At 36.0% G+C, this 22,604-nt stretch overlaps 1 protein-coding gene and 1 long non-coding RNA gene across 2 annotated transcripts in view; one reads left to right on the top strand and one right to left on the bottom strand.

Moving 5' to 3' along the window:
• LOC105874639 (uncharacterized) overlaps positions 1-7,650 on the bottom strand; it is a 29,164-nt gene extending 21,514 nt beyond the window's left edge. Inside the window, exons 1-2 of the long non-coding RNA XR_012923277.1 lie at positions 7,451-7,650; positions 6,129-6,203 (exon numbers count right to left, since the gene is read on the bottom strand). This is a non-coding gene — a long non-coding RNA (uncharacterized LOC105874639). The remainder of the gene's footprint in view (positions 1-6,128; positions 6,204-7,450) is intronic.
• The window catches only part of GALNTL6 (polypeptide N-acetylgalactosaminyltransferase like 6), a 913,332-nt gene that overhangs the window by 389,295 nt on the left and 501,433 nt on the right, over positions 1-22,604 (top strand). The window contains exon 5 of the mRNA XM_076010718.1: positions 11,547-11,713. Coding sequence (XP_075866833.1) covers positions 11,547-11,713 — 167 coding nt within the window. The remainder of the gene's footprint in view (positions 1-11,546; positions 11,714-22,604) is intronic.

The raw sequence follows: 22,604 nt of genomic DNA, 5'->3' as shown, positions 1-22,604 counted from the left end.
ATTTCTTCCTTTCCAATTTGGATGCCCTTTATTTCCTTCTCTGGTCTGATTCCTCTAGCTAGAACTTCCAGTACTATGTTGAATAACAGTGGTGAAAGTGGACATCCTTGTCTTGTTCTAGATCTTAGAGGAAAGGCTTTCTGTTTTTTCCCATTCAGTATGAAACTATTATATACGGTTTTTATTGTGTTGAGGTAAGTTCCTTCTGTACCCAGTTTTTGACAGTTTTTATCATGAAGGGATGTTGAATTTTATCAAATGATTTTTCAGCATCAGTTGAAATGATTATATGGTTTTTGTCCTTCATTCTGTTGATATGATGTATCACATTGATTGATTTGCATATGTTGAAGCATCCTTGCATTCCTGGGAGAAATACCACTTGATCAGGGTGAATGATCTATTAGTATGTTGTTGAACTCAGTTTGGTAGTATATTCTTGAGGATTTTTGCATCCATGGTCATCAAATATATTGGCCTATAAATTTCTTTTATTGTTGCCTCTCTGTCTGGTTTTGGTATCATAGTGATGCAGATCTCATAGAATGAGTTTGTAAGTATTTGCACCTCTTCAATTTTTTGAGTAGTGTAAGTAGGAATGGCTTTAATTCTCCTTTGAATGTTTGGTACAATACAGCAATAAAACCATGTGGCCCTGTGCTTTTTGTTGTTGTTCTTGGGAGGCTTTTTATTAGTGCCTCTATCACGTTACTTGTTATTGGTTTATTCTGGTTTTGTACCTCTTCCTGGTTCAATTTTGTTAGGTTGCCTTTGTATAAGAGTTGAGATATTAATAGTTTACTTCTATTTCTAGTTTGTTGTGAGGTTTTTTTTTTTTTTAATCATGGAAGGGTGTTTAATTTTGTCAAATACTTTTTTGCATCTATTGAGATGATCATGTTATTTTTATCCTTTATCCTATGAATATGGTGGATCACATTAATTGATTTTTGTACATCGAACCATCTTTGCAGCCCAGAGGTAAATCTGAATAGGCCATGGTGTGTGATCCTTTTAACTTGATGTTGGAGTTGATTTTCTAGTATTTTGTTGAGAATTCTTGCATCTATATTTATCAGGAATATTCACCTGTAGTTTTCTTTCCTTGAGCGTCTTTGTCATTCTTTGGTGTTAGGATAACGCTGGCCTCACAAAATGAGTTTTGAAGTGTATGGCTGGTAATTTTCTTATCAAACATTGTGATTTTAACTTTATGGTGTAAAATATTATTGTATTGTTATAAATATTATTGAGCTTTGTTCTGTGATGCATTTAAGCTATGTGAAAATAGTTTGATACTATCTGGTCTTGCTTTTAGGCTAAGTTGAATCAAAGCTGTATTTAGTCCAGGGCTAATTTGCCACTCTATTGAGACAAATCCCTTTAACCCTTTCTATATGCTACCCAATACTCCATGAAAATGAAAATGATTTCATGCCTAAGTCATAGGTGTCGTTTCTTCTAATCCTTTCTGGTGCTTCATTCCTAGGTAAGAATTGTTTCTTTGCACAATTTCACTGATCAGTACTCAGCTGAAGACTTGAGGGAGACTCTGCATATCTCCTAAGTTCTCTTCATGCAGCTCTCTCCTTTAGAGTACTCCATCCTGCAAACTCTAGCCACCTCGGTCTCCCTAAACTCTTGGCTCTATTTTCTTAACTTAGGTATATCTTTGGGTCTGACTATGTTTCTCTTAACTTCACCATGGCCTGGAATCTCAGGCTAAAGTGTAAGCAGGTGAAATTGTTTTCTGTTTCTGAAGGACTACTATCTATTGTTTGATATTCAATGTCTTGAAAACCATTGTTTCATATTTAAAAATCTATTGTCTTGAAAACCATTGTTTCATATTTAAAAATATATTGGTTCAGTTGAGTAACATGGAAAGGTAAATATGATCCCTATTACTCCATTTGGTTAAAAGAGAAAATCTCCATGATAATTTTAGCTAGAAAGATAATAAAAAATACTAGATATACATAGGAAAAATCTCTATTTTTATTAAAATAATGCAAAACTAATGAAGGAATATTATATACAGTAGGCACTATTGTGTTCTTACTTTATCCCCCGATAGTGTAATGTTAGTGGTTCCCACAGCCTCTATTCAAATGATAGTTCATCATAATTTTTTTGTGAGAAGTATTTCTTCATATACATTGAATAATTTATTTGTAAAAACATTTATGGAGGACAGAGTATACACTTCACAAAAATGTTTACACTAATTAAGTTATTGCCTACCCCTCCTTAAAATATTATAATATTTATATAACTTTAATTAATTTGATTCATATAAAGATGTCTTCAAAGGCCAATGATGAAATGACAATTCCCAAAGATATGTAATCAAAAGTGAAGGATACTGGATTCTCATTCTTTGCTCGCATTATCTTGCTGTTTGAGGTTCTCATACCTTTCAATATGCTGTAACGCCCATAAGTCAGGAGCAGTGCCCCATCACGTGTTGCTCCTGCCCCCAGTGCAATGCTTTGCCAATTAGATTGTAAAATGCTTACGTCTAATCCTCTAAACTCTAGAAGCCTCAATTCAAATTAAGCAAGGAGCTAGATGATTCTTTAAGGTTGCAGCTCTGAAGCCCTTTGTTGCTGTGCTTCCCTAAGTGTTGGACTGTAAATATTAGTTAAGTTTTTTGTCTTTGAAAAAGTGAATTTCTTCCATTTTTTTTTTATTAAATGTAGTCTAACAGGCAGTTAAATTCTTCTTCTTTTTTTAATTTTAAAGAAGGCAGAAGACCAAAATGGCCATGTTCATTAGGGCCATTTGCCAAATATTCCTGATTATATTCCTCTAGACTATAATGTTGCACACACATCCCAGGACCTTGGGCTGTGTGAATAGTTTAGACCAATGAACTATAAGCAGACAGCAATATGTCCATTTAAGGACAATTTAACCAGCTTAAGACCCATTAGTGTTCTCCTTTCCATCTGGCACAGTGATTGACAGTGGTCAAGAAGTTAGCTATTCCCACTGACTGTGATGAGCAGAGACCCCCCTCCCAATTAGGGCTGGCCAGGTAAAGGAAGCAAGAAAGAGAATACTCATTATTTTAAAGCCATTGAAATCTGAGGGTGATTATTACCACAACATAACATCCTGACAGATACTGTTATAAAAGTAGATAGAAAACAAAATAAAACAAAAAACTAAACAAAAAATTAATTCATACTTTGAATAAGCTAACTGTATGATTTAAGGATTGAAATGTGCAAATACTCTTATTCAAACATTTTGCTCAGTGCTACAATCCCAGAGTTTGAATTTTAAAAACGTGGGTTTTGACATTGTTTCTATAAATAAATACACAGCAATAGGCAGTGAGAAGAAATGTTTAAATGATAGTAAGGAGCTCATGAAGGTCTTAAGAACCTCAAATGATGGTCACCCAAATTCCTGAAATATAAATGTTGATATTGCTTCATACATACTAAAATATCTTCTATACAAAAAAATAACTCATTAATAACTCTGGTACTTATTTTGTATATTTGTAATTAAAATTTATTTTTTGTTCTCTCCCTAGTGTTGACATAACCACTTATTTTGTGAAATTAAGGAAATAATAAAAATAAATTAATATAAACATGAAAAGAACAAATGTTAAGTATATTTTACTTAACATTTAATGATGTTAAACTAAGTATATTCTTTAAATTTCTTGGTTTAGCAAATGGCAATATAGAGTATCAGAAAATTTTTGTTTATTGTGTTTTGGAAAACCATAGAAGAGTATGAGAAATTTGCTATTGAAATTTATTTTTATTACTCTGAAAAGATTAGCAGAATGTTTACAGACCAATTTGATTTTTTGTCAGCTATTTTAAATACCTTCACAATTTGTCATTTCTCTCAACTATATTTCTAAATAATTTAAACTATTTCTTCTGTCTTCCTGGAGCATTTAAAATGTGAAGGATGAATTTTCCACCAATTTGGTAAATTGCTACTCAACAAAGGGATGTCCTCATCTCTGAGCCATTCCTAAAGTTGCTTTTATGCAAATACTAATCTGAAAATAATGCAGAAATATGAAATGCAATCATTGCAGACATTTTTTACCCCATCCCTATACATTTATTGCAAAAAATGTTTTAATTTGTCCTTATTTTTTTCTTGCATTTGTAAATTTGTTACATAATTGCAACCATAAACATAAACTGTGTTTGACTTTATTTTACTAATTTCTTCAACTCAATTCTACATTGATAAATTTTCTTCATATTTAACAAACTTTCATTTTCAACCTGACTTGATGTTGAACCTAAAATATACAAGTACAGATCTTAATGATTGCCTGGATATGCTTCACTCTTTCCAGTAATGCCCAGGGGAAGTCACCTGGATCACAACTTCTCAAATCCAACGTCTGACTTTGGTAGTGAAGATGATTTTCTTTGGAGCAGCTCAAGTGTTAGAATAATTGCATATAATTCAATTAGATTAAATACTGTTACCACGAGGCTGGTTTTCCTTAAGTAAAAATCAGATCTGTGCCCTTGTTATTATTTTTGCCAGAGCTATTACAACCTCTAATCTTTCTGCCTCTAGTCTCTGCCATCTCCGGCGCATTGCCCGCCCTGCTTCCAGAGGAATATGTAAACGTGGTTCAGGCTTCCTCGTGATTAACAGCATTTGAAATACTTCATGTTGACTTCAGGGTAACGTCCAAATCCCTTAGGATCGCTTTCAAAATCCTGCATTATCTGTTCTCAACCTACAGACTCATCTATAAAGACGTCTCTTACTCTTTCAGACAAAGTTAGTCACACTTGAGGCTATCAATGCCTGTGCAACATCTATTATGTCACTTGTCTCTTTGAGTCTAATCGTTTTATATATCTGTCCACTGGTCCGTGACTCCTTAAGGAAACAGACCACAATTTATTTATTCATCTTGTATCCTATGTCTCTCACTTTCCCTTATGCAGTTCCTGTCTCTCCTAGCTGCCTACCTCCTTCCATAAAGGATTTGACCGATAAAATAATAACAATTTAAACAACAATGACAACAATAATGTTAGGATTTATCAAACCCTTGCTATTATCAGATATTATCAGATATAATGCTATATAAGGTGCTTTGCATATATTGCCTAATTTAATTTTGATTAACACATTATGAAGGTTTTTTTTAATATGCTCCCACTTTACCCCACATGAAAAAACTAATTTTATTCAAGTTAAATCACTTGTCCATTGTCTCCCAGGTAAGTGGCAAAGCTGTCATTTGAACTTAGATAATCTGATTAATAAAATGTGATTATTTGATGTTTGAAAAATAACCATCAGTCATGAGATAGCAAGGAGTTTGTAATGTAGTCTAATTTAAAAAATAAATTATTAATATGAAGAGGGTAACTTTACTACTAATAGTCCACTAATTAGGATGCATTTTTATACATACACTGCATAAAGTCCGGATAGTTTTATTTCAAAGGCACAAAGATGACTAGGAACAGAACACTAGCGATAATTGAAAAGTTGAAAGAAGTAATGAAATGCATATGTGACATCTTTTTAGAAAGACTTGTTTTCAAATATCTCCAGGTTTAACAAACTGCAAGCTTTATAACTCAACAAAAGTAAGAGTGTTGCTTAAAGAATTTGGACCAGAACTTTGATTCAAGAGACAGTTGCTGCCAAGTGCAGTGTAATACATATGCCTATTCTAAGGGTTACCCTAGAAGCAGACCCTGAAACAAAAATGTGACTGCTATAGTTTAGGAGAGGTAATCACAGGAGGTACAGGGGCATAAGGGGAGGGGGAATGTGGAAAAGGAAGGCAGGAAAGGAAAAGCAACCTATAAAAAGCTCATTGTTGGGCCTGTCACGGTGGCTCACACCTGTAATCCTAGCACTCTGGGAGGCGGAGGCAGGAGGATCACTCAAGGTCAGAAGTTCAAAACCAGCCCAAGCAAGAGGAAGACCCTGTCTCTACTAAAAATAGAAAGAAATTAGTTGGCCAATTTTTAATTAAAAATAAAAAAAAATGCTCATTGCCTAAACTGCTTATCACTGTGGGCGACTGAGGTGCAATCCTTCTAGGGAACTCTGGGAGACAATATGGAACACACTTCAGAATTTTCTCTCCGGGGACTACTTACTGCCCAACTCCCCTTCTTCATTGGTTCACACTTGCTCCAGGAACGTTAATGTCTCCCAGAACTTCTGATCTTCCCCTTGTGGAGAAATGAGAGAAAGCACTCAGTTGGCCATCTGCACGTACTTGTAACAGGACCCTCTTGGCTTATCCTGGAATGCTGCGTGCCAAGGAGATATTGGCGGTGCACCTGCATCAGCTCCTAGAGCCTTCACTCACGAGCCTCTTCCTCCAACAAAACAGATCTTTGCCTGGAGCTACACACACAGACAGACAGACAGACAGACAGACAGATGTGTGCAGTGTATATAGGAATGCTGTATGTTCCAGCTGGATGTTTTCAGACACCTCAACAGTACATGGTCAAAATGGAACTCATTATCTTCATCCTCAATCCTTGAAAGCTTCAGATGTGCCCCTCACACAGTGCGCCCCTCTGTCAATCTGTATTTCGTCAGATCAGATGCCCACGTCCGTATCATGGGAGCCCTGTTTAACTACTTTGAGTTACCAAGCCATATCCATCCTATTCCTAAGTATACCTTCAACCTGTCTTCTACGGGCCACCTTCAGCTCGCACTTAAATTTCTACAACAGTTTCTAAATTGGTTACTATAGCACTCTCTTAAACGTCTACGCTACTCGTTTTATTTCAAAATTGTAACTGTCTATCTGTCATCCTGTATCTCCCAATATACTGCAAATGCCTTGAAGGTAAGAACCACATTTTGCTCGTTGTTCTACCTCCACTTTGGATCCTGGCTTATATTAAGTCATCATTAAATCATTGTGACTGGAATGAATGAATGAGTGGAAAAGAACCTTTTACATTTCATGTGCAGTAATCATTTGAGCTCAGGCAGATAGATATTATCTAAACATTTTTAGAAGAGAAAGCCTTTGTTGCATAGGATACGTCTTGCATTCTTTTGTATCTGCCTTTTTTTTTTTTTTTTTCCTGACTGGATGGTATGTGGCTGTTAAACATCTCTGAAAAACCACGAGCCATTTAAAAAACGGCGGAGTAGAGGTGCCCTCCTGGCTGTCTGCTCCCAGGGAAAGAGGTGAAGAACTCAGACCGCTACGTCCCAGTGGATTGCTCCCCCACAAGAACAACATGGTGAAACTGCAGAGAAACAGCATGGGACACACGACACAGGAAAACAAACAAACAAACAAACAAACAAACAACCAACCAACAGGTGAACTGGAGATAGGATTGCAAAGTCTGGAGAGTGCGAGGTAAACAATAAAGAACAGAGTGTGGGACAGCCGCCAGCCCAGCCAGCGACCGGACCCACGGGAGAACGTCCTGCCCCCACTGACCTCCACGCCCGCTCAGTCAGGGACGCGCCTGAAGTTGGTGCAACTTCCGGGCAGGAGGCGCTGGGCTCTGTGGAGAGGAGACGATAGCGGGAAACGTCTTGAGCTCCCCAGAGCTCTGTGCCAGGACGGCCTGGGCGGGGCAGGGACTGGTCTGAGCAGCCTGCTCAAGGGACTGGGAGACAGGCACCTCGCCTCTGGTCGTCAGCGGGACCAGAGCAACTGTGGTGAACGCTGAAAAGGGCGCTCTGACTGGAAACTGCTGCTGACGGTGAGGCCGGCTCAGGTGGCTCAGAAGGAACAAGGCCTCCTGTGTCTGACAGGCGTGAGATTGCAGGAAGGTGACACACAGGAGAAAACGGGCGTCCTGTTGACTGAGCTCCCCGCCCGGCATCCTCCCGGGCGCCGGCTCTGTGGGACGGCGGCCGCCATGTTGGGTCCGCAGCCCGGGCGCTGTGGCGCGCTGAGCTTCCGGCAGCGCCCCTCCTCCAGCCTGGGGTCTCTCCCAGCCGGCACGTGCAGCAGGCTCTGTTCTTCCGCGACCTATCCTCCGCCTGCCAGGCCTGTTTTGTTGGGCGAATTTTGAGTGTTTCCCCACAATGCTAGTTCCCCGGTTGTAGGAGGCTACCGCCTGTGGGATCCCCAAGCACCGGGGCGCTGCGAGGGCCCGGACATCACCCCTTCCTGCAGCGCAGCGACTTTCGTGCCAGAAGTGGTGGGCTCCACCCCTGGAGGTAAGGAGAGGCAAGGAAAGCCACTTTCCCTGTGTGACTGGCGTGAATGTGGGGGCGTTGGCACAGATCAACAGTTGCCAGCCCATGATTTGGCCTGTCCGACTGGCTTAGGTCATCTGATAGGATCACAACTCTGGGGCCTGTTCTCTGCCTCCCGGTGGCTGCCAACAGTGGGGTTTGTGGTCAGGGAAGGAATATCTTGGCCAGAGGCCACAGCAGGTGCATTAAGTGACCCCTCCCATCAGGAGCAGCCTGCCAAGTGTGGAGAAAGAGCCCTGAATAACATATTAGCGGCTCCCCCTAGCAGCAGATCAAGCAACCATGGAAGCACACACATCCAGGCTGGTAGGCAGCAGCTGTGATCTGCCTTGCTCCTACCACCACTTTAAGGGGCAATAGGGTCCAAGTAACCCTTGGGAGTGGCAAGATTCTTCCTAAAGATCGGGGCATTAGTATTCCTCACTCACAGACCAGAAAACAACCCAGAGGCATCGGATTGCCTTGATAACTGGCTCCTCCACGCAATCTACAACCAGTGACAGAGAGGGTAACCCCATAGCTTAACCAAGTGCCCTCCATCTTAAGCTATTAGAGGGCAGGTGAGTTATACACACAGGTGGAACACAGAAACAAAAGACCAAAATATACAAGAAATGTGGGATTATGTAAATAAACCAAATATAAGAGTTATAGGCATCTTGGAGAGGGAAGAAGAAAATACACAAGGGCGAAGAAAATACACAAGGGCTGGAAAATCTATTTCTTGGAATACTGGAGGAAAATATGCCTGGCCTAGCCAGGAACACAGATATCCAGATACAAGAAGCAGACAAAAGTATACAGTGGGGAAAAGAATCTCTATTCAATAAGTGGTACTGGAAAAACTGGATATCAACATGCAGAAGATTGAAAGTGGATCCTCACCTCTCACCTCTCACAGAAATCAACTCACAGTGGATAACAAACTTAAACCTAAGGCATGAAACCTTAAGAATTCTGGAAGAAAATGTGGGGAAGACTCTTTTAGACATTGGCCTAAGTAAAGAATTTATGAACAAGATCCCCAAAGCAATCACAGCAGCAACAAAAATAAACAAATGGGACCTGATCAAATTAAAAAGCTTCTGCACAGCCAAGGAAACTGTCATTAATGTGAATAGACAACCTACAGAATGGCAGAAGATATTTGCTTTGTACACATCTGATAAAGAGCTGATAACAAGAATCTATGTGGAACTTAAGAAAATCAAGAAAAAATCAAACAACTCCTTCAATAAATGGACAAAGGACATGAACAGAAACTTTTCAAAAGATGACAAAATAATGGCCAGCAAACATACAAAAAAGTGCTCAACGTCTCTAATCATCAGAGAAATGCAAATCAAAACCACAGTGAGATATCACCTAACTCCAGTGAGAATGGTCTCTATCAAAAAGTCCCAAAATAACAAATGCTGGCATGGATGTGGAGAGATTGGAACACTCTTACACTGCTGGTGGGACTGCAAATTAGTACAACCCCTGTGGAAAGTAATTTGGAGATATCTCAAAGAGCTAGAAATAGAAATACCATTTGATCCAGCAATCCCACTACTAGGCATCTATCCAAAGGAAAAAAGATATTCTATAATAAAGACATCTGCACTTGAATGTTAATAGCAGCACAAAGATGTGTAAACAACCCAAGTGCCCATCAATACATGAGTGGATAAATAAAATGTGGTATATGTATACCATGCAATACTACTCAACTACAAAAAACAATGGTGATCTAGCACCTCTTATAATATCCTGGATAGAGATTGAGCCCATCCTTTGAAGTGAAGTCTCACAAGGATGGAAAAACACACCACATGTACTCACCATCATATTGATACTAACTGATCAACACTAAGGTGCTCATATGGTAGTAAGACTCACTAGGTGCCGGTCACATAGTGGGTGTTGGGGGTGGGGGAGAGAACTGGGAGGTAGAGGGGTGGGGGTGTAAACCCACAGTTAATGGAAACGGGGCACACTGTATGGGGGAAGGACACTTTTGTAGCTCTGGCTTGAGAGAGGCAAATGTATTTCATGTAACCAAAATGTTTGTATCCTCATAACATCCTGAATTAAAAAAAAAAAGTCATGCATCTATTGATTGTTTATAGGATATTGCTTTAAATGCATTTTTAAATTAATAAGCAAATGATATGAACAGTGTCTTGTCTTAATGTTTAAAAAATGACTTGCTTTCATGAGAATATCACTTGCATTTCCAAAACACTGTGAGGTATGATGGTTTGCACAATAGGTGCAATTATCCTGAACACCGATATATGAAAGCACAATAATTTTTGGCCTTTGGCTTTGTTCAGAAGAATGGATTGTCCTACATAATTATGACCAGGTGTGCTAAATTACACTAGCACTTTTTTCCAGATCTGTGTATTATGTGTGAAAGCATCTATCTCACTACACTTTCATGAAATTCCTGACAGGTTTATTTCATGTGTGCTTTTTGCCATTTGAATTACCCTAAAATAAGTTTCATGTTTTCTACAGCATTTTAATGCTATCTCATGGTATCATTTTGATGGTTTTTCCAACTCTTTTCATTGTCTGAAAACATCAAAATCTATCTGATACATATTATTAAAAATAATAAATTCTTAGATTCAATAATGAATAAAAGGGATAAAAAGTTACTTCTTGCCTTCTCTGATTGTTTCAACGATGAAAAAATCAACTTGAGATTTATTTTTATAATTCCCATTAGGAATGTGATGATGTCTTTGTTTGGACCTTAATGTAATCTTATTATGAATTGTATTCAGTACACAGTTATTTTGGATTAAATCTCCATTTATTGCGTTGAATAGCTGTGGTTGTTTTTCCCCTTAGAGCCTTAAATACTGTCCAGCTATTAAAACACTCCACAACCAAAATCGACTAATTAAACATAATGGCAGAAGATATTTACAGAAGTTAAATTTTCAGAATTCTTTAGGAAACGTATCTAAACCTTAGTCATGTGCTCAGTGGCAACAATTTGAATTCCTATCTTTTATCCTTATTTCTATTGTATAGCAATAGGAAAAATGTGCATCAACAAGACCACAACATTTCAACAAACTGACATACTTGAGCCCCTAATTCAAAAGAAGATAAATTAATTGTTTCATTAAGAATGAGTGTGAAAGAGACTCTTTGGTCAAGCCCATGAAAGAGTGGGGTAACTATTATGATGTCAAACTCTGATTGGGAAAGCATTAAACTAAGTGCTGTTTTCACAGCTGTCTGATAACATGATGAATAAATAGCAGTATGAGAGATACTATAGTTTTGCCTTTGACGTACCTTTTTTTCCCCTCCATCATCTCTAGCTGTAAGCACAAGATGTACCTGGAAAGGCTGCCAAACACCAGCATCATTATCCCATTTCATAATGAAGGTTGGACCTCACTCCTGCGAACCATACACAGTATAATTAACCGAACCCCGGAGAGTCTGATAGCAGAAATCATCCTGGTAGATGACTTCAGTGACAGAGGTAAGATACAGTTGACGACATTTTATCCGATTCTGTTATCACTCACATACTCATTAAGGGCTTTTCTAAAAAACAAAATAACGAGAGTTTCTTTCTGATTCCTTCTGAAACATGACTATGAAGTTTTATCTATGTTGTGATTTCATAAAATGTTGGCCAAATGCAAAAGAAACTTAATGAGAAGATATTGGTGTCTTTTGGGGGAACTATAAGAAATTTGCATTACATTTCTGTTGTAAACTAGACAAGTGTTGGCAAAATGCCTCAAATTCTGCTTTCAACTTCAGAGAAAACACTGCAAAATATATTAATGTGAGTACATCCAAATGGTGAAATACTTGAATGGAACTATAAAATCTGTTCCTGTTTCTGAAAAGTGTCTACTCTTTTGTTAATGGTATGATACATTCTGCAGGTTGTGCTTGTGTTGCCTCGTAAATATTAGAAATTATAAGGAACACAAATACATATTTTTACTTGGCAATTCTAGCTATTTTATCTATTTGAACAATAACAAAAACAGACTAGTGTAACAGTGTATTAGAAAATTTGACATGAATTTTAATATTTTTATAAATCTTATAAGACACAATTTGGCTTATAAGACAGGGCAATAAAATTACAGAAAGTTTCCTGAGAGTAGGATATCATAAGTCATATCTGATCTAATTATGAGAGCTGTTAATGCTTCACGGAAAGTAAAGTTCCCTCTTTCTTGGTTTGTGTGATTGGAGGAGAGAAAACCTTTCTCATAATAATCATCATCTATTTGGAAGCATAATTTTCTACCTTATATTTCATTGCATGAAGGAGCTTGGCTTCATTCTACTGTGTATTTGTAAAGAAGAATGACAGTAAAATAATTTGATTTAATATTATTGTTATGTCTCAAAAGAGAATACATCTTGAGATCATGTGGGTTAATTGAGGTTTTAGAAATTTTATTTGCAGCAAAAATGTCATTTTTTCATAGTATTCAAAAATTCTATAAAAGCCACACTGCTTAGTGCTTAGTGTGTTAATTTTGAACTCTCTTTAGTAGAACTATAGTATTTTAAATACTTATTTTTATGTACTGATTATAAATATACTGGTTCAGGAGTTGACTAACATCAATATGTGTTAAAAAGTTGATATGACAGAAATGAGGTTAATACTATTCTGTTAAAATGCAAACTACCACCTTAGTCATTTAAGTTTGGTTGCAAAGAGGTTTTTGCTTTGTGTTGCTAGGTGGGTACACATTCGATACTACCTAAGAGTAAGAGACAGTATGTAAAACTGAAATTTCAGAGACTAAAAAACAATATTTAAATAATATGTTTATTTCTTTTGATTCTAATTGAGTCTACTTATATCAAAGCAGTCATTATTACCTCAGGCTAAAAATAGGCATTTGTGTTAATAAAGCTAAAGCCTTATTTTTTAAAAATGTAAAAGGAAACAAAGATCTGAGTCTGCAGATCACCAAGTGAATGGTCTTTGTGGCTTACTGGTACCAGGAGAAGTAAAGTGGTGTATCTTTGCATTGTTTCCTACAAAATCAACTTTTCCTTGGTCAACTATTTATTATACCGGAATTTTGACCTGGGGGTAATAAAGTAAGAAACACTTGGTAGCAGAAAACTGTAGTTTGTAAGCATTTTTTGCTGAATATTTCTCAGAGGTATATTTCAAGTGAAAGTCTTTACAAAGGTTAAAAATAATGACATCAACATTTTTCTAGCTTCAAATCACTGTCATCTTTGGTACAGTAGCAACTTTGATGGACTGTGTTCTGTGTTTCTGCATATAATGTTACCTGGGAAGTAAGTAGCCTGTCAATGTAATCATTATTAATGAGGTGGATTAACAGACAGTGAATTGTTTGGGATGGTAATTTTTTTTTTAATTTGTATACATTTATGGGATATAGATACAATTTTGTTATTAATACACGCAAAGATTGCATAGTGGTCAAATGAAGGCTTTTATGGTATCTACCACTCAAATAATGTACATTGTACCCATTAAGTAATTTCTCATCATCCACTCATTTGCATCCCCCCCTACCCTTCTAAGTCTCACCTGCTTATCACTCCTCTCTTTATGTCCATGTGTACACTTTTTAAAGCACCCACTTATGAGTGAGAAGGTGCAAAATTTGACTTTCTGTTTCTGGCTTGCTTCACATAATATAATAATCACCAGTTCTATCCATGTTGCTACAAAAGACATGATTTCATTCTTTTTTATGGCTGCATAGTATTCCATTGTGAATGTAATTTTCTTTATCTTTCATCTGTTGATGGACACTTAGGTTGATTCCATGTCTTTGCCATTATGAATAGTGCTGTGACAAACATGCAAGTGCAGGAGTCTTTTTGATAAGTTGATATATTTCCCTTTGGTTAGATATTCAATGGTGGGATTGAAGATAGGATGGCAGTTCTACTTTTAGTTCTTTGAGAAATCTCCATACTCTTTTCCAGAGAGGTTGTACTAATTTACATTCCCAGTACAGTGTATAAGTGCTCCTTATTCTCCCCATCCTTGCCAACATCAATTGCTTTCTGTCTTTTTAACAGTAACCACTCTGGGTGGGGTTAAGATGATATTTCATTGTAATTTTAATTTGCATTTCTCTGATGATTAGGGATGTTGAGCATTTTTTCATATACCTAACCTATTAGGCATTTGTATGTCTTCTTTTGAAAAATGTTTATCCGTGTCATTTGTCCACTTTTTAATGGGGTTATTTGTGGGGGTTTTATTATTGAATTGTTTGAGTTCCTTATATATACTGAATATTAGTACCCTATTGGATGAATAGTTTGCAAATATTGTTTCCCATTCTGCAGATCGTCTGTTCACTCTGTTGATATTTATTTTGCTGTGCAGATGCTTTCAATTTAATTAAATTTCATTATTTTATTTGCCTGTGCTTTTGAGGTCTTAGTCATAAATTCTTTGCCTAGACCAGAACGCCAGAATAATTTTCCATAAGTTTTCTTCCAGTGTTTTTATCGTTTTTGGTCTTTTATTTAAGTATTTAATTCATATTGAGTTCATTTTTGTATTATGGTAAAAGAAATGGGTCCAGTTTTATTTTTCCTCATATGGTAATCCAATTTTCCCAGCACTATTTATTGAAAAGGTATCCTTTTCCAAGGCATGTTCTTGTCAGCTTTGTCAAGGATCAGTTGTCTGTAAATATGTAGCTTTATTTTATCGACCTATGTGTCCATTTATATACCAGCACCATGTTGTTTTGATTACTGTAGCCTTCTACTATAATTTGAAGTCAGATAATGTGATACTCTGGGTTTGTTCTTTTTGCCTAGGGTTGCTTTGGCTATTTGGACTCTTTTTTGGTTCCATATGAATTTTAGAATTGCTTTTTCTAATTCTGTGAAAAATGATATTGATATTTTGGTAAATATTGCATTGAATCTGTAGATCTCTTTGGGCAGAATGGCCATTTAAATGACACTAATTCTTCTGATTCATGAACACGGGATGTTTTTCCATTTGATTTCGTCACCTACAATTTCTTTCATCAGTGTTGTTATAGAGCTCTTTTACATCCTAGTAGGTATATTCCTAGGTATTTTATTGGTTTTTGTAGCTATTGGGAATGGGATTGTGCTCATGGTTTCACTCTCAGCTGGATCATTATTGGTGTATAGAAACACTATTGATTTTTGTACATGATTTTATATCTTACAAATTTACTAAATTTATTTATTAAATGTAAAAGTTTTTTGGTGGAGTCTTTAGGTTTTTCCAGATATAAGATCATCTCATCAGCAAGCAGTGATACTTCGAGTTCATTTTTTTCCAACTTGGATGCCTTTTATTTCTTTATTTCTTTTTCTTTCCTGATTACTCTGGTTAGGACTTCCAGTACTATGTTGAATAAGAGTGGTGAAAGTTGGCATCCTTGTCTTGTTAGAGAAATGTTTTAAACGTTTCCCCATTCAGTATGATGTTGGCTGTGGGTTTGTCTTGTATGGCCTTTAATATTTGGAGGTATGTTTCTTCTATACCTACTTTCCAATTGGATGTTTTTAAGAACAATAATTACTTTAATGTCCAGGTAAAGCTTTAATTTATATATTCTATTTCTATAAACCATCAAGTTGAAAGTATCATTTTATCAAAGGCAAAAGTAAATGTTGTAATAAATGATAAAAATAATTCTATAATCTTTTGTAATACATGATCATTTTAAAGATCTATGAAATAAGAAAGACCCGTTTTTCAAATTTTTGTTTTAGATTATAAAATTCCATCTGATAGTATGAGTTGGGGTATATTAGGGCTTAAGTGAACCTGGAACCATCACTCCTGCTTTCTGCATTTTGGGAAATTAAAATTAATTAACATCATGAGCACAGTTCAGAATCTCAACATCACTTTTTAACTGTATGACATTGGGTAATTAAATTTTCTGAGTCTCAGATTTGTTTTATCAAAATGAGGAGAATGATAGCAACTCTTCATAGAAAGGTTAAGAGGGAGAGCATCCATGGATGGTTGATGGAATTGTGTACTACACAGGAAAATAATTGCTCTCAGCCATTGGTTTCATTTTTTTTTAATTTCAGAATATTATGGGGGTGCAAATGTTTTGGTTACATGGATTGCTTTTGTACTGTTTGAGTCAAAGTTGTAAGTGTGCCCATGATCCAGATAAAGTACACTGTACCTGTAAGGTATGATTTCACGCATCCCCTCCTCCTCCCTCGCACCTGTCTGATTTCTGTTAAATTTTATCTCTATCTATGTACATAAGTGCTGATCCATCAGTTCCAGTTTAATAGTGAGTATATGTGGTGTTTGTGTTTCCAGTCTTGTGATACTTAGGAGATGGTCTCCATTTCCATCCAGAGTGTTGCTAAAGGTGTTAATTCATTTTTTAATGGCTAAGTATTACTCCATGGTATACATATACCACATTTTATTAATCCACTCATGAATTGATGGGCACTTGGGTTGATTCCATTTCTTTGCAATTGTGAATTATGCTGCAATAAACATTCTAGTACAAGTGTCTTTTTGATAAAAAGACTTTTTTTTCCCTTTGGGTAAATAGCCAGTAGTGAGATTGCTAGGTCTAATAGTAGGTGTACTATTAGTTCATTGAGGAATCTCCATGTTATTTTCTATATAGGTTGCACCAGTTTGCAGTCCCATCAACAGTGTACAAGTGTTCTTTTCTCTCTGCAGCCATGCTAGTATCTATTGTTTTGGGACTTTATCATAAGAAAACCCCATTCCCATTGGGGTTAGTTGATATCTCATTGTGGTTTTGATTTACATTCCTCTGATTATTAATGACATTGAACATTTTTTCATATGTTTATTGTCCATTAGTCTACCTTCTTTTGAAAAGTTTGTGTTTGTATTTATTGCCCACTTTTTAGTGGGGTTGTTTTGATTTTGCTGATTTGCTTGAGTTCTTTGTATTAATAGATTCTGATTATTAGCCCTTTACTGGATGTATAGCATGAAAATATGTTCTACTATTTAGTAGGTTGCCTATTTGCTCTGTTGATTGTTTCCTTGCCTGTGCAGAGCTTTTTAGAATAATGAAGGCCCATTCATTTTTTTTGTTGTTATTGTTGCTATGATTGTCCTTGTGGTCTTCTTCATGAATTCTTTGCCTCAGCCAATATCTAGAAAAGTTTTTCCTACATTTTCTTCTCGAATTATTGTGGTTTCATGTCTCTGGAGGCATTACTTTACCAGAATTTAAGCTATACTATGTGGCTATAGTAACCCAAACATCAGGGTACTGGCACAAAAATAGAAAAATAGAGACATAGATCCATGGAACAGAACAGAGAACCCATATATAAAACCATCCACATCTAGCAATGTGATCTTTGACAAAGTAAATAGCAATATATTTTAAATTGGGGAAAAGAATCCCTATTTCATAAGTGGATCTTGGAAAATTAGATAGCCACATGCAGAAATTGAATCAGGGTCCATATGTTTTAGCACTCACAAAAATTAATTCAAGATGGAAAACAGACTTAACTCTAAGACATGAAACCACCCATTGATTTTAGCACCAGATACTCCCCTACTATCATATTAATAATATAAATGGTATCCATACTTTTTTGTGGAGATCCTCTCAACTTAATCAAATATAATCCACAAGAATCTATCTATCTCCAGAAACAAGAGAATCCATTTAGAGAACATGTGAAGCCTAGTTATGATATTTTATAATATATTGGTAAAATTAGTACCGATTTAACATCAAAAACATCTCCAATATGCTACTACAAATATTGAAGTAAAATAAATCCTAAGAAATTTAATTTTAAAAGAGATTATGTTATCTACCTAAATTGCATGAGTGGACTTGCATGAATGTTTAGTAGGATCCTTTTCAAGGTTCCTTTCACTATTACAAGAGAAGGACGATATCCCATGGCAATTCTTGTTTACTGGGATTCTAAGACAGAGATACTTTTTCTACTCTTTTTTATTTTGGTATATCTATAATTGTGCTGTTAAAAATATAATTAACTTATTTTGGAGGGGGGGGAGACAATCTCCAAAATCATAACCCCATAGTGTGTACAGTATTTTTCACCAACTCTTTAAAGATCAGTTTAAGTAGGCTAGACAAATTTTAAAGTACAAAAAGATATGGGAAGAATGTCAGCATCCTTTAGGAAGTTATTTCTGAAGTGTTACACTTTAAATTTATTTTCAGAAATACATTCTAATCCCAATTCTGTTCAGTATGCAACTTAATACTTTGCATTATACCTGTTTCAGATACTCTGAAATGTCCTTTGGCCAAAGGCAATAAAATTTTGACAAGACTTAATTAAATATTACTGCCTTATATTTTACATCCTCCAGGAAAATAAACTAGCTACACATGACAAAAATATAGAAAAGCCAATATTTTAGTAATGTTATTAGCATGAATATAATATCACTTGGAATTCGTATTTTCAACAAATTTAAGTATGTCGTAAATGGCAAATTCTGTAATGGTGGATTTCATGGCAATAGAGAAAGTAAAAGACTAAAATATTTTTAATTATAGAATAATTATAAATCACTACCAAGTGATTTTTTAAAAATCCACTTGAATAGGAATGATCCAGTTCTCAAAATGTGTTTTTTAAAAAACTGAATATTTCATTCAGCAGTTCTCAGTTTAGATATTGTTCCCAAAGCAAGCATGGTGGCATAGTGTTATTTTAGCCATGGAACACAAGTCTACCATCTGCAAAAACAGGAAGATGAAGGACAGCAGGTAAGTTTTCAACAACCACTGCTGTGTTTTTGCTATCTGAAGCTTACCAAAGTTTGTGAGTGACTATTTTCTCTCCAGTTAGCTCTCAGAAATGCATTTAACAACTTAACTTGAGACCTGGAACAAGGCTTCATGATGACTTTAAGAGCAGGACTAATCCTGGGCTTATCTCCAAATTCCAGGCAACCTTAACGGCATCCACATGGAAAATGTTGAAATGTACGAAATAAGCTGGGGCTTAACCTCAGAGATAGGGTGTATTGGAACCTGACAGTTCTCTGAACTTTCTGTGCTGAGATGAATGCAAGTCCAGTTTGAGGAGAGTCACAGGAGAGTTGCTGACACACTTCCCTCCACGCCAGTGTGGAGGTACCACCGTGCACCTGGCCGGGTACACACACACAAACACAGGCACACACACACACACACACACACACACACACACACACACACACACACACACACTCACACTCATGCATTCTTGCCCCTGCATCTACAAACTTCCCAGTCAGAAAAGGTAGGCAGTTGAGCATTTGAGTTTCACACAGATCTGTTATTCTCCATGTTCTAGTTAGAAGGAAAACCAGAGACTTGAAACTATCTTCCCAGGCTAGCCAAGTTTACAAAGAGAGAGAGAGAGAAAAAAAGAACAAATATGTGTGTGTGTGTGTGTGTGTGTGTGTGTATGCACACGCATACATACAGCGCATACATACAGCAAAGCAATTTCTATAAAGATCCATATTACCATAAAAAAATCCTAGACTCTTCTCATGCTGAAAGTGTTTATAAATCTTTAAAATACTGTGAATATATTTAAATGATTTCACAAATGATAATGACACATCTCGAATTTCAATTTCTATTTTACGCAAATGGTCTTCAAGCAGACATTAAGGAAAGTTTCTATAAGCAAACAAATTTTACAGCTATTCAAAGTTGAAAAATATCATCAGTGTGAAACGATTGTAAAATAGACGAAGAATGGTAGTGCATTTCTATATTATATTATAAAATACTAACACTAAAGTGCGTTTGAAGATTTTAAGATGACAGTCGACGAAAATGTTTTAATGCTGGTATTCCATCAGATACTCCAGTAGACTATGAGACAAGCAATTTTTATGTCTCAGATTTATTGAGAGCTCGTCACTCTAAATAAATCTTGGAATTTTTAGATTAAGATTTAAATTTAAAATTGTGAGGATAATTGAATTTTAAATCAAAATATGAAATCAAACTAAATACTGTCAAGTAGCAGGAATTAAGCAAATGTTATAAAAAAAGAACTAAATACTCTTCAGAAATTCAGCATCATCTGCCAAAGAAATGAAAGAAAGCTATCCTGATTTCTCATGATGTCTTTATATCATGTTGCATAAGAATGAAATGTATAGATAGTTTTAATAAAACAGTTCTGTTTACCAATTAGTTTAACATTTGTTGCTGTGAGGAAATGTAAATCAATAATGTTCTCTCAGGATCAGCAGAAAATGAGCCTACAACATATATGCAAGAGTAAAAGTTTGGAAAGTTACAAACTATAAAATCAACTCATAAAAAGTCTTTTTGCATTCATAACATCTGAGTATTACCCATCAGTGGCAGTGCTTTGAGTGAATCTATTTCAGAAGACGAACAAATTTTGAGGCTTCTCTCCCTCTTTTAAATTAAAAATCCAATATCACATGATGTTGATATCTATAGAAAAAAGAACAGCATTTATCTGAGAAAAATGAAAGCTATATATATTTGTTAAGCCAAACCTTTGCCTTAATATTTAGAGTTGCATTTGATTGTCTCCTTGTTTTTCTAAATTGTGTTATGGGTCAGCCTTTACATTACTGATATTGGTAGTTAGAACACTGTAACAGGTATGGAAGGGGCTAATATTCATCTGTCTTCTAAAGAAAGTAATAATCGATCTCAATTAGATATAATTATTTTCAGTTTTAATTACTTTAGGATTCATATTTAATTTACAAAGATACATTTGTTGAACAAGGCAAATAGATTTTTTGAACAAAAACTGTTCAAATGTTCTAACATAGGTTGTTTTAGGGAATGTTGTCTTCACAATGAAATATATTTAGGCTGATTTTGAACATAAATATAAGTTTTGGAAAATATGTAATAGAATAGAGAGACACAACCTAAGTTCCATTGTCTAGCCTGTGTAGCTTAGGCATCACATACAGTATTAGAACAATTTCCACAGTAGAAATTGTTTTCTTTTCTTTTGTCATTTTAAAAAGTATTTTGTGTATTAAATGAATGAAATAAACAAAATAAACCATTACTCTATTATCTTTAAAATACTCATATGGAAATGTTTTCTGGCTTAGTCAGTTTGGGGGTTATAAACATTTATATTAGCCCTATGAGTAACTTTTACCTTTTTTTAAAAAACAGTTCAGGCCGGGCACGGTGGCTCACGCCTGTAATCCTAGCACTCTGGGAGGCCGAGGCGGGCGGATTGCTCAAGGTCAGGAGTTCAAAACCAGCCTGAGCGAGACCCCGTCTCTACCATAAAAATAGAAAGAAATTAATTGGCCAACTAATATATATAATATAAAAATCAGCCGGGCATGGTGGCTCGTGCCTGTAGTCACAGCTACTCGGGAGGCTGAGGCAGGAGGATTGCTTGAGCCCAGGAGTTTGAGGTTGCTATGAGCTAGGCTGACGCCATGGCACTCACTCTAGCCTAGGCAAGAAAGCGAGACTCTGTCTCAAAAAAAAAACAAAAAAACAATTCATCGTAAAGAGATGATAAAACTCATCTAATTGTCATTTTTCTGGCTGGTATTTTGCCATTTTGTAGCTTTGTTCTCTTCTTAAATATTAGTTTGAAGAACATGAGATTTCATTTTTCATAGGGTATTAGTGGCTGGCTTTGACAATTTCACATATTTCAATCTTCATGATCCAGCATGTTAAATTCTCTCTCTGTCTGGATTGAAAATTTATCTTGGGCTTGTGTTTTAAACCAGTACTTTTAAAGGTAGAGAAAGGCATCAGGTGGTGGATTAGCCGACTTGGCTTTCCAGTTGCTTTTTCTGGAGGAAAATTCCACATGGTTGAATTAATGTGGGTTTGGCATAGAAGGAGAGGCTGCTTTTGAAAGCAAAACTGTTACAGCTCACCAATGTCACAAAGGCATGACTTCCTCAAGAAAAATAAATTGTGCAATTCATTTTATGGCAGATTAAATCCCATTTATTTTTCTCACAGACAGCTGTTTTGAATAGAATGTCACTTGTGTGAAACCATTTTATGCGTGTTGGGCTTCAGATCTTGGGCAGAAGTAACTTTCTTTGATGAAAGAAAAGGTTATATTTATGATTATTCCTCTTGTCGGCAAACCTTAGCTTGTGAGCTTTACTAATACAGTGTTCAGTATTTCAAGCAGCTCTTTTTGATGTCTAAATATCCTGATGTCTAAATATACCTGCTCTTAATTTAAAAACAAAAAGGCATTGCATCAACACAATGTGAAAAAATAAATAAACTTCAGTAACATATTTTCCCTTATCCTGAATTATAACACTTACGTGGAACATTATCAATCTCACAGCATTCAAGATTTGTGATAAGTTTTCTGACAAGTTTCGAACATCA

The sequence above is a fragment of the Microcebus murinus genome, chromosome 15, assembly GCF_040939455.1.
Source record: "Microcebus murinus isolate Inina chromosome 15, M.murinus_Inina_mat1.0, whole genome shotgun sequence".
NCBI lineage: Eukaryota > Metazoa > Chordata > Mammalia > Primates > Cheirogaleidae > Microcebus > Microcebus murinus.
This window is presented reverse-complemented; position numbering and strand designations above follow the sequence as displayed.